General features: G+C 41.3%; 1 protein-coding gene across 1 annotated transcript in view; it reads right to left on the bottom strand.

The window, feature by feature from the left end:
- The window catches only part of CACUL1 (CDK2-associated, cullin domain 1), a gene marked incomplete at its 5' end in the record, with an annotated part of 40,866 nt that extends 27,942 nt beyond the window's left edge, over positions 1-12,924 (bottom strand). Inside the window, 2 exons of the mRNA XM_010150193.1 lie at positions 8,800-8,902; positions 12,798-12,924. Coding sequence (XP_010148495.1) covers positions 8,800-8,902; positions 12,798-12,924 — 230 coding nt within the window. The remainder of the gene's footprint in view (positions 1-8,799; positions 8,903-12,797) is intronic.
- Positions 12,925-13,710: the final 786 nt, after the last annotated feature.

Genomic DNA, 13,710 nt, shown 5'->3' with positions numbered 1-13,710 from the left:
CGCTCTTCCCTCACTGACAGTTTGCACTTGTCATTTAAAAAAACCCCAACCAAGAACCAGAGACAGTTGTCGCGACAGTATCATAGAATCATAGAATGGTTTGGGTTGGAAGGGACCTTAAAGATCATCTAGTTCCAACTGTATGTGATTTAATCCCATGAACAGAGCCCAAGCAATGGGATACAGCCAGTCTGCCACCCTTTTTACAGGGGACGCTGAGGATTGGTATCTTTTTCCTCCACGAAAGATGAAAACTCTGCTCGCTCACCGCACAAGCCTCTGTCCCATTAAGAGAGACGTTCTGAGAGGGAACAACTGCACACCCAGCTGCCTCCTTAAAACAGCCTCAAGAGTCCTTGAATGGAAGGATACCTGGAAGCTGTTCACCACCTCCCACCTTGCAACCAGGTGGACAACTGCTCTACATAAAGACAAAAAAGCTAAAAGTCCTGACAGCACCAGGGGAAGCACTTATTACTATCAGGGAAATATCAGGCCATGGTCTTTAACCTGCAGAATGCAAAACCAGGGAGTTAAATGCTACCTGACTCTGCTTGTTGCCAAAAAAACCCAATCCAAACCAAAAAACACAAAATACTCCTCAATTATTGTTTGATTTGTAAACTAACAAAAAGCCCAAACCGAAGAGAAATCAAAAGCAGTATTTTCACAGTTCATCTATGAATTATCGTAACCTGCGTGGGGAAAACAGAACCATCTGTTTTCTGTTCATTAGGGCGTGACTGTACGGCTGCTCAAAACTGCTCGACTGAAATCAATTACTTGTTCGAGCCTTTTTCCCTACATTCACATTAATAAGCCAGAAACTGGAGTGGGACTGGGTTTATATAAACTACATGAACTGTATAAACTAAAAAGCAGTGCATGGCACAGAATTCATGAGTAAACAGATGCTGCTAAGATTTTTCTATTAAACTGCCATCATTAGATTAGAACTTGCATTCAAAAACTTGTATTTATTCAGCTATAGCTATTATTTAAAAAAAAAAAAAAAATCAAAGAAACCTCTTAGGCTGGTGTTTTTCACTCTTGATCTTAGTCCAGAAAAGATAACACATACATTCAGGGAGGGTTGAAATCAAGCATGACATTTACTTCTTACAACCCCCCAGAAAATATTAAGTCTTTAAAAACCTCTCCTACCTTACCTGAGGGATGTATTACAGAAGCTATTCAAAGAAAGAAAAATATACTGCTAGCCCAAGGTTTTCCAGGAAGGAAGAAGATTCTTTGTCCCTTCCCTCCCCATTCTGAACTCTATCAAACTGCCAATTCAGTTGTTTGCTTTTGGGGTTTTTTTTTGGTTGGTTGGTTGTTTTAAGACACTATACACGGGGAGACAGCTTAAATCCTCTCCTGCAGTTGCCTCACCTACACTCTTAGCGTTAAGGACAGTTTTCCAGTAGCAACTATGTAGTGTGTCCATCCAGTGGAGCACTGAACATCTGGTCAGGTTTCTCAAACTGTGATGCAGTTACACTCACAACATCTTCAGCTTGATTTTGAGCATAAAATACTATGGCTGCTGTTAAGGAGATGGTTTAATCTCCTTATACACCACACTGGACATCTCAGCACCGAGATGAGAAGGAACAAGAAAACACATCTGAGAAAGGATGACATGTAAGACAGACATCTTCAAACAAAACAAGCAATTAGAGACCCAGTGTACTAAATTACCCTTCCCTTACTTGAAATCTAACATCTAAGCATTTCAATGAACTTGTGGGCAAGAAGCTGTATACATGAAAAAGCTGTGGGTTTTTTTCAGTTTGAACATCATTCTTTGACTGAACATACCAATGAAACGAGAAAACATGCTGCTGGCACAGGACAACTTCGGAATGGCTCACAAGAAAGAAACAGTGACAACAGTTCTTTGCTTTAGGAACACAAAGTTAATCTGTTTATCAATAGTCGTCTGGCACAATCAGCAATATATTCAGTAAAGCTTACATTCCTATGTTGAATGGGCAGTTCCATTTTCCTGGGAACATGCTCACTGCCAAAATGCCAGCATACATGCTGCAGCATCTCTCCCACGCCTGCCAAGTGAAAAGGGAGAATAGCTATGACTACCCAAATTAACCTGCTATTCATGTAAGTGGTCTGAATCGTTTAAACCAGTTTTTGTTCTTTCTCAAGAAAATGTAATTTGTGTACTTTGCCTTGCAGACAATTTACACGATGCCCAGGTCTACCTCACTAGACAAGGATACTATTAAAACTTCTTAGGAAAAACAGACTTCAACCCAAAGCACAATTCATGCGAAGACTGACTGCCTCTTCCTACTCAAGTCTGCACTCAAAACTGATCAAGGCTGTAAAGCATCGTAACATACCCTCGCACAATTGCCTCAGAGCAGGGTAGCAGATGCAGGCCATGCTTCCATTTCCATTCTACACATTTGTGAAACAAAAAGACATTGTAACGAAGGACCATCAAAACTGTGTGACACTCAGAAATCTTCAGAACCTTTGCCATCTAGTAAATACACATTTACTTGTGCCGTATTTATGTATATCCTTCTGTAATTATATCGGGGTCTGCAGCACCCAGTGTAGTGTGGGAAGGAACTAAAACAGACTACAGGAATACAAGCCTTTTCAAAAAGCTGCAGGCAAGGATGCTTTTCCCAGCTCAGCTTGCTGATGACAATGTATTTTTAATGGCAATTCTGGCAACGTGGTGACCCCTAACTCCGCCGCAAGCCAACAGCCGCCTTCATGTCCACACGTTTCTAACACTTCTGGTTGCTGCCGTCTCATGGCTAATACCGATCGTTCATTTGGCCTGATTCAATTCAGTGTGATTCACAGCAGTAAAAGCTTGTTTCACACACAATTAAGCAATGTTCCCTCAGAAAAACAGATGGATAAATGCCTATGGTGCGGGATGTTTGGGGTTTTTCCCCTTTTAAATATTATGGACCAGATAAATGGCCAGTCTGAGTCTCCTCTTTAAAAAATGGCCTGTCAGCATTAACAGGTCATGCAGTCGCCTATGGTGCGGGATGTTTGGGGTTCTTCCCCTTTTAAATATCATGGACCAGATAAATGGCCAGTTTGAGTCTCCGCTTTAAAAAATGGCCTGTCAGTATTAACAGGTCATGCAGTTGACCCAAATGGACTTTAAGACAGTGATTTAACTTATTTAGCACAAAAAGCTAAAATGCAGGTTCTCGCTTTCCATTTTCCACCTCTGTTTCTGATCTTTTCTATGGGCAGAACACAGAGGAGGAAGATTTGTTTTCTGGGTAAGTGAGAAACTACTGCAACTCTGGAAATTATTTCAGGGAATCAACTGATTTCAAATGAATGAGTTAATTTAGTGTCATTTCTGTGCTACAAGAGATGAGACATGAATTGTGAAGAAGGCTCGCTACTGATCATTTGGCTAGCAAGTCACACAATGCCCACATTGTAGTAAGAACAGGCTTCTTCACATAGGTCATAGGATCACAGAATGGTTTGGGTTGGAAGGGACCTTAAAGATCATCTAGTTCCAACCCCCCTGCCATGGGCAGGGACACCTTCCACTACACCAGGTTGCTCAAAGCCTCATCCAGCCTGGCCTTGAACACTTCCAGGGATGGGGCATCCACAGCTTCTCCAGGCAACCTGTCCCAGTGCCTCACCACTCTCATTGTAAAAAATTTCTTCCTTCTACCTAGCCTAAATCTGCCCTCTTTTAGTTTAAAACTGTTACCTCTTGCCCTGTCACTACATGCCCTTTTAAAAAGGAGATGGAGCATACAACCTGGTGTCTCACAAGTACATTACTAACGTCTAATCATTACTTCATTAGCAATCTGATGTACTAAGTTTACACACACAAAAAAAAAAGCCACAGATGATGTCAAAAGTTCTATTTTACAGACTGGCATAACTGTTCAGTTACAGTACAGCACTACATAAAGGCAACGTAAGCATCAGTGTAGCTTGGAAGGAAAGCAAAATATCTACAAGACAATATGGGGCAAAATTAGCTTAAAGTATAAATATCAAGAACTGCTATGAGGTGGTACCTAGTACATGACACTGTTCACAGGCAAAGCACTACCTGGATGCATTTTTATGCCACCCTGACTACAAGCAAAGCTCACAAGGTAAACGTGACAAGCCACTTACGCTTCATGCTTTTACTCTTGTAATCAGGAGAAACACTGGAAATTACATACTAATTTCTAAAAGACAAGTAAGTTCAGAACCTAACCTGAAGTTTGGAGTAAGGCACCTGTATTTATCAGATTAACATTTTGGAAAGAGTTGGGGCAGGAAATGACAGGCTCCTCAGCAGGGGATGGCAAAACTCCATATAGCCACAGGAGACAAGTGGAAGGTAAATGTGAGACAGAAAGGAAGCAAGGAAAAAGCAAGGAAGGACCAGGTTGTCCACAACAGATATTGGTGAGGTATTGTTTAAGAACAGATGGCAACCAACAGTGAGGCGACACAAGGCACTCGGTTCCCAGAGATTTAGCAGTCCTTGGCGCAGCCGAAAGGCTTTTACAGTAACCTGACCACAATGCATGTTCTTCCAAGGAGACAACAGGGGGGAAGATATTTTCATACACTGCACTGACTGCTTGAGAGCCAACAAGACAAAAAGCTGAGGAGTTGTAAGGATTAATATGAGGCATTAAGCTTTCTGGCACTGCACAGCAAAGACCTGAAATCTAAGGTCCTGGGTGCCACACAGCAACCATGCAAATTATTTACCAACACCAGTGACTGCTCAGTTCAGTCACACTCATTATAAAATAATGTACTGTTCATAATTAAAAGTACACGTATTCATACACATCTCAAGACACAATCGAGGAGAAAAACCCCAAGCCCCCAGCAGGAGTGCCAAAGTACGCTACCAGCAACTGGCTCCAAATGTCATCCAGGGCTGTTACACAGATGGAATTTAAGCAAGAAGTCCTGGCGGTTTAGCTCTACTACTTCTGATTGATTTAAAATAGAAACAGTGCAAGCAAAACAGTGTTTGTTTATTCAGACAAAGACTGATTCTCACTTACTAACTTCAACAAACATAAAAATTACATACAGTTAGTGAATTTCAACTTGTTTCTGGCCAAGACAAAAAAAAAAAAACACAGAGAAAACAAGAGATCCCTTTTTCTCTCTTCTGTAAATAAAGAGGGCGCAACATGACAAAGAACTGCTTTTCAGGTCTCAGTCATTTCCTAAAGGAATTACCAATATTATTCTAAGTAAAATGAAAATATTCCACTGCACTTGCACAAAAAAGAAAAGCTACTTTTATCATGGGCCAGCTCAATGCCTCAGTGCATTTTGATTGTCAATACCTAAAGCCCTTTTCAGTGTCTTTTGCTGAAGAGATGTGTAATGGACAGAGTACTTGATTTTAAATGACTTTATCAGAGTGCATAAATAAAGCCAGAAACACTAGTGCCTCATGCAAATATAGTTTTATTTAAAATAAGGAGATGCATTTAATTTGAAAGCAAATGCCTCTGTATCCACCCTGCCTCATACATCTGAATGACTCAGCACCTGCCCACAAAAACAGCTGTCATTATTTTAAACCACAATGTAATGGGCTACATCCATTACCAATAAAATGTTTTCAAATAAAGCATCTTGGAAAAATAATCTGTATGCTCCAGGCTTCACAGACCTCAAGACAACATGAAGCACGTTCATTTGTGTTTTCTGCAGACGCTTTTTTTTTTTTTTTTTTTAAGCGCCCAGAATTCTGATCAACTCAGGAATTAGGGAAATTTAATTCTCAATTACTGGAAGCTCCACACAGCAAAACTCAGTCTTACTAATACAGATAAGCTGGTCAGACATCCATTGCAAGAAGAGAAGGCAATCCTTGCACGGGGTCTCTCCATAGCTGAAACAGCCTAAAGAGAGGATCATTTACTTACACAGGAGGTAAGGAGGGAGCTAGAAATGTCTTGGGGGTCCCATATCAGAGAGCTGATGGTCTGATGACAAGCAGTTCATCACATCTAAATGTACTTTATTCAGCAGGCAGCATTCCCTGCTTTTCATTCAATGTCTAAGATGCAAAGAATACATCAGCTCACCCACATTTTCATAATGCCTCTGCCAGCACTGAAGATCAACTTTTTGAGGTGAAAAATCTGTGAAGCAGACCTTCAGGAATGCACGTGGCCAACACCAGTGCTACACAAGGTGTCTTGCAGACTGAAGAGCAGAAGTCACGCAAGGGATGACCAGGGAGCATGTGCATGTCCCTGTGTGACCACGGGGTCCTGACAGCAGTGCCTGGGACACCCAGCTCAGGACATCCGAGTGCCCGCCACCCTGCTGACTTCAGCTGAAGCCAGCTGGTCAGGCAAGCCGAGGGCTAAGCACACATGAGGAATTAAAAAATATAAAATATAGGGAGTTTCTGCAGTGAATGCCACGCAGAAAGAAGACAAACTCCAACAAGGCTAGATCCATACAAGAGCAAGTCTGACCAGTCCCCTGTGATGCTCCCACTTTTCCTATTTGCTATCTGACAGTTTAAGTGCTTTTGCTATCGATGAGTGGTTCCTGTAGGAAACAGCCTGCTCTGGCATGTTGGTTACATGCTGATAATGGCAAATGGATTGCAGAGTAAAGTGTCGCACTTCTGTGCAGAGACGATGCTTGGCTCATTCAGAATACCCACTGCCTTCAGTTTTCATGATCATCTGCTTTCTCACACAAACCAACGTTCTTGCTTATATTGGGCTACATTTGCACCTCTGCACGTAACAAAAAATTATCTTGCATGGAGTCACACCTTGCCAATTAAGCAGAACTCCGCAATGACATTAAATATCGTTGGCGGGTGGAATGAGTTTATGTCAGAGAAAGCAAAACACCACATACTGTGCATCAAAAGGATTCACATGTACAGGGTTTTTTAATCGTTTGCCTGTGTGAACCTGAAACTTCCAAGCGACCCACATTTACAAAGTAATTTTTTGTTGTTGCTCAGGTAAAGATCCAGAACCACATTTTCAACATAAAACCCAAGTGACTGCGTGTCACCAAAATGTATTAAGATTAAACAAGTATCAGGATAATAAAATATACTGCAGTAATTTCTTAAGAGTACCTTTCACAACCCATAGCTAAACCAGTCTCTTTGCAGGACAATTTTCTAAGGCACAAGTTTTACTTCAAGTAGCTCAGAAAGATGGATTTACCATTCAAAACCAAAGTCACGTTCACATCAGACCAAACTCACATCATACACTCAGAGATGGTATCATGTTATGTTACAGTCCTCTTGCCACCTGCCATGAGGCGTGCCTAACCTACATAAGGAAGCTTTTGCAAGACAAAGACTGCATTAAATAGTTGCCTCAATTATTCTTTCAACAGCTGATCTTCAGAAGGCAGCCTTGGTTTTAAGCAGAAGCTTTTAATGTACATATGTGCCAAAGCAATCTTTAGAAGCGGCTGCCTCCGCTAAAGTTTTAAGTTAAGTCCTAAAGTTTTAGGACTTTAGAGGAAAAAAACAAGGACTAGATAGAATAAGGTATTTGGGGTATTCTCAAATTCAAAGTAACGCAGTATAACCGTGGGATGTATCAGAAGAACTGGCCAAACCTGTACAGCTGCGATGATTCGTAGCTCTCACAAGCAGAAGAAAAACGTACAGGCTGCACCAGCTCAGCAGAACCACGGGAAAGCTTTATTTTAAATACTACACCCACTTACTCTAGCCAATTTTTACAGAACACCGAGGCTGTCCTTCCTCAAGGAATAAAGAAAGTGTAAAAGAGAAAAGAAGCGAAGAACCTAGCTCAAGACAATCTAGACATTTTATAGACAAAGACTGCCCCAAAGGCCATGCCCATTAAATGCAGGGCGGTTATTTTTTATAGGGAAAGCAACAAGAGGAAAAGAGTGAAACGAGGACATCAGAGTGATCACAGTGCTCTGCATTTTGACAGGAATGCACATTTGGCCAGAAGGACCTGATGCAGTTGAAAGGAGTCAGACTGCTTTTGACTGACAGAACTTAGTTATCAACTGTCAGAAGCACCAAAGGAGCTGCTGTAGTTTAAGGTTCCCTTGCATTTGGCATCTCCACCTGATGCACCGCAAGTCAGCACAGAACACACATCAGTTACGGAAGTGACAAAAGCTGTAGAGAAATAAAACAGCATGGCTGCTCCAGCAATAACATTTTCAAGAATATGCCTGGAGAGTCTACCTAATAGGAATTTTCAACAAGGAACACACATGAAAACAAACATGGATGCACAAATAAGATGCAGAGAAGGATAGGGAAATATAAACTGTATTAGGACTGCTGTAAACCACTGACATCTAGAGATAGGCAAGAAAAATGCAGAATAAACTGTGGCACAAAACTTTCATATGCAATAATTCCTAATTTTACTTCACAAGTCATATTTAATTCGCTCCAATTTTTCCCTTTTGCGCTGCTTGTGATGCACAAGGATCAGAAACAGTCTGTCTAGATTACCACAGCAATGGCAGACATCCACGCCACATGCTCAGGCCATGTTTGACTAAAGCATTTGCATCCTAGGTTACACTGTAGACTTCCCATTCTCTAGTTCCTGATTCTATATCACATATTCTTTAATTCTATATCATTAGTAGTCTGTATTCTGTCTGACAGCCAGTTTGTGAATGAAGCAGTCTACAATTTAGTAAGCTAGTAAAACAGTCTTAGTGGAAACCCCCTCCGTGGGCCGTCTACATGCTGCTCTGATATAATCACAGATCCCAGGAAAGACAGAATTAGATTGTGCAGCTTCTTACCTGCAGCTCCTTTGAGACTCTCTCTAAGTGGTTAGTTATCTTTTTTATTAGGTCACTATACATCTGTTCCGAATGCTGCTGGCATACACATTTATACACACAACTGCAGAAACAAATATAGGAACAAACAATGAACTTAACAACAGTTTGCAATGAAGGGTAACAGACTTCAAAATATTTTGTTCAAGTCTCAATTAAGAGGATAATGGAGTTAACTGAATGATTGCTGAACTTTTAAATACAGTCCTAAGCTTGCAATGACCTCCAGCAGACTGAAGTCTTCCCTGGAGGTCCCAGTGTCTCCATCCCATTCCCCCTCCCCAAACTCACTTTAACTTATAATGAGTTGTCTTAACAGTGTACTTCAGAACAGCCAGGACAATTCTCTCAACATCACACTCCTAATTCTGGCTTTTATCTCTCCTATGTGAATGAAGCTCCACTAAAATAAGCAGGTTTAATGATTCTAGGTCAAAACCCTTAAAAGAAGAGTAACATTGACAAGCAGTCATAGCATTTGCACCAAAACCGTGCTGGCATTTTAAAAAGAAACAGTAAAAATTCTAAAGTTATAGCCCAAGCATGTTACTCCATCCTTTTTTTTTTTTACTTAAATTCTAGGAAAACCTTACATTTTTATAATAAACAAATTTTTTAGCAACAAAACTTAAAGTCTACATTCCATGGCTTGGCTGTTTTAACTCTGGTTTTTGGTGTTACTTTTGGTTTTTAAGAACATTCTACTGCTCTCACACTGCAATAACATAACTGCAAAATAAGGCTATGAATTGAAAACCTATTTACCACAGTTGTAAAACAGATACACATACTACTTTCAGCAAGTCATTACATTAAGGCAGTCATCATCGTCAGGACTAACACCAACATCATCTCTACCATGCAGTTTTTACTTCTCTTCAGGGCTTTCATTCTTTGAAGTCAGCAATTTGAAAGCCAGCTGCCAAAGATCAAGGCACTCAAGGAAGACTTGGCTTGCCCAAGATACGAGGTGAAACCTTCTTCCCATACTTCTGCTCTGCTCCCTCTCCCTCCAGCTCTGTTCGGACTAATGTGCCAGCGACTGCTCCCTCCGCCACGTGCAAACAAACTACCAAGGTGAGATCCCAGACTCGAATCCAGAGGTTTTTAATAGCACCGAAAGCCTAAAGCTGTGGTACAGCAACACTGTGTCCCTGCAGGGGAATTATGACATTCCAGTTTTATCCTGAGAAAGTGGTAAAATGACAAACAAACTGCAAAGATGGGGTCAAAACAACCGCAGACTATGGGCTATTGGAATTTTCTAATGCAAGTTAGAGGTTAGGCACCAACTCCAAGACTTCAGGGGCCACGACAGGGTGCTCATTCACTGACTGCTATCCACAAGTACAGCGTTCATCCCTATGCAGAGTCTGGTCATTTGGCAAACCATGCTATTTCTTAAAAACCAAAAGACCTCCCACACCTCTCCTAGTATTACATTTTAAAAATAAATTAGTATCTGTAGTTTGATATATTTAAGTATCAGTCAAAGTAGTCCTGTTTCTTTCACATGACGTCTACCAACAGCCGACCCTCTCTTGGAACAAGCAAGCGCAAAAGTCATTTTGGTATGATGCAGCAGCAGCAAAAATACTAATCCAACCTGAAAAGAAAAGCCAGACTGATTTTTGTGATCTCTGACACACCAGCCGGCCAGGTGCCAACAGCCAGTGGCCGTGTGTTCGTCTGCTCCACAACTAACCAGCATATAGCCACTTCCACAAGGTGACCACGTCATTTGCAATGACATTATCTACAGCAGGTTTTAAAGTACACCTCTGCTCAGTGTTGCACCCAAGATTGCCATGCCTGCTTCAGCAACACGTTCTGTAAGCAAACACCAGCCTTCCGATGCACATGCAGTGTGTTTACATTTTATTTGAACACTTCAAGTTCGAGGTTCCTTCCCCATTTTCAGATCCTGTTTTCAGTTCCTGATTGCGGATTGATTCTGTGAATCATCCTTGCCCTGCTGTTACCCAAGAGAAGCCAGCAGCTTGTTAGCCCTTCAGCATAACCAAACACCGTAGGAAAAGGAAGACCCAAGCAGAAGATTAGAAGATGAGCATTGACTGAGAGGGATGAAGACATGAGCTGCGTAAGGTGTCTTGAAGAACAGCAATCTAACTGCATCATACCTGGGAGGCAGCTGTAACTGTTGCCAGAAGTACAACTCAGCTGTTCACATTTTCCTCATCTCAAAGTCTCCCTCACATCTCTGTCCATATATTTACCCTTTCCTGACTACGCACAGGCAGGCTTTGGACTCAAAGATGAAAACAGTCACTAATCACACTGGGATACCTGACAAGAAAACTGATCCGTAGTAAATCTCTGCACACAGTTATCTCCTAGCTTTCACTGCTGTGGGGCAAACACCTACAGTCGTCAATGATCATGTCAAATACAGCAGTTTGGGTATCTAACAATATATTTCGAGTTTGTATTATGGAAACCTTGTTCCCTTTAGTCAGCACACAGACAATCAAAGAGACCACTGTATTTTCAACTCAGTTTCAATGTAAAAAAAATACAAAAGATATGTAGCTGTTTGAACCACTTCAAACACACCCCATGTTCAGACTAAAGAACTAGCCCGGGGAAGCAGAGAGGATCTAAACCTCACGTCTGCTACAAACTTTCTCTAATGCTCCAAGCACGCATCATCCTTGAATTCAAAAAAAAAAAAAAAAAGCAAGCAGGTTTACTTCCTTCCTCGATCTAAGTTGTCTAGATTAGAGGACAAGCAAAGGGACACTCTATAAAATAAATAAAACACAACCTCCCTGGCTGGAAGAAGCTGCATCAGAGCAATAATTACATCCACAGATAGAATTTTTAAAAGAAAACTTAAACTGACACACTAGCTTTATGAGCAACTCTAACCTACAGACAATCTTTCGTTTTGGTAACACACATGCAAGAGACGCCTGCGCGTCATTACAACACTGCATCAAGCATCGCCCTGATGTAGAAGGGTTATCTGTGAGAAACCTAAAACCTGTTATTCCTTTAATAAATAAAGCTTTTGAGCAGTGAAAAGATGAGAGAGATGAACTGCAGTTCTCTGAAAGCCGTGACTAGGTGTAGATCTACTCTAGGTATTAGTAAATGTACATTTACTGGGCCAGTAAATGTAGCAGCTATTTCCATCTATTTACCAACACCGTGGATACCTGTCACCTACAGAACAAAAATCTCCATTTTTGCCAATCTCCTAAGAAACTGCCAGGTCTCTAAAGCATTTCGCGTTTTCGTCTGGAGCAGTGGCGTGGTTTTGAAGCAAATCCCCTCCCCTCCCCGCTACTTCGCCCTAGCTTAGTCTGCAGGGCAGCTGTGGGGAGTGACAGCAAAGTAAACTGCAGCTCCAGGCCAGGTATGAACCAAATGCCCTCAGACAAGAATGGAGACATAAAGGACTGAATCTTCTGTCAGTCCTTCGGACAGCCTCTAACTGCCCATGCAGCAGGATGACTGGGCAAGGGGAGAATCAAACCAAATCCACCTGATGCAAAACACACAAATGGCACTTTATATGGATGGACCTTGGTACCACTTGCTTCTATTTACCTCTGCACCAAGTCAGTTCCTATTAGGCAAGACAGAGGAGCCTTTTGAAACATTAAGTCAGACGCCTACCATGCCAGTCCCTTCTTCCTCTGAGGAAAGGGATGTGGAGACTTTAATACATTTCTTAATATATTACACTAAGGAACTGTGGTGGAGCTTATTTAATGTTTTCAGCACTTTCTTCTTTAGCATTTATTCCTGTTAACATGGCATGTCAAGATACCTATCTTACTCATTCCACCATTTAAACAAGACTGTACTTCACATAACCTACCCACTTCCCTCCTCATAAATACAAAACATGACAAGGCTGCAAGATAAAACAAGCATTTAACTTTAAAGAAGAAAAAAAAAAAGGTAATGTAGCATTTAAGAGATTTCCTTACCTGTATATTTGTTCATAGGAGATAGGGATGTAGTCACCAGGACTCTGAGTTAAAAGTTGATCTATGGCACTGTCCAACTTTGGCCAATATGTGCTCTTATAGTCTTCAATTGTTATAACATTCATTACTACAAGAAAGAGACAAAACTACATTTAGTAACTTCAGCTAAGAGATAAGAAGCAAGTGAATGCTCTGCACTTTCAGATCACACCGATAAACTGGCCAAAAAAAAGTGGGAACAGTTCACTTCTGCTAGAATCACCTCATCTAAAACTAAAGTCCAGGCTTGGAGTTTTAAGTTTTATTTACAGAAAGTGAAAGTAAATCAGAAATCCTGCCAAATGAGTGCTTGGATGTTTCTTAGGGGTCCAAGTAGCAGGGGAAAAACAAACTCCTGGGAGTTCTAGCATGACAGTCTAATAATAATAATTTTAAAAAAGGGTAATTCAGTAGTTAGCTCAGATTAATAAGTTACACAACTCTGTGGGACTCCAGAATCAACAGTTAACACTGGGTCCTCACATACAGGAGAACAAGCTTCGGCCATGACTGTAGTTTTTGGAATACTCCTTCCCAGCAGATGTATTTATCTGACAAGTTTCAGGTGGGACCAGCAGCTTCCCTGTCCTAAAAGCTGATGCAATTCCCTCTGCCTGCAATTGCAGTTAGGCTCCAGGGCAATATTTTTGGATCTGTATTACAGTTCCCCCTCTAGCAGGGACAATAATATTCCCTTTCCAGATAAGAACCAACACAGGGAAGCACAGGAGTCATTTAAATTACCATTCCCCATCACTCCCTGGTTTTCCTCCTGAGCTTCCCAACAGCACCCTGTCGGACAAGCCACTCCGTGTGCCTTCACAGACATAGAAAAGCTTTAATCCCTCTCTTTTCAGGAAAAATTTCAGAACTA

The sequence above is a fragment of the Eurypyga helias genome, unplaced genomic scaffold (genome assembly GCF_000690775.1).
Source record: "Eurypyga helias isolate BGI_N326 unplaced genomic scaffold, ASM69077v1 scaffold8944, whole genome shotgun sequence".
In the NCBI taxonomy this organism is placed as follows: Eukaryota; Metazoa; Chordata; class Aves; order Eurypygiformes; family Eurypygidae; genus Eurypyga; species Eurypyga helias.
The sequence above is the reverse complement of the archived record's forward strand: the minus strand, read 5'-3'. Positions and strand labels throughout refer to the sequence as shown.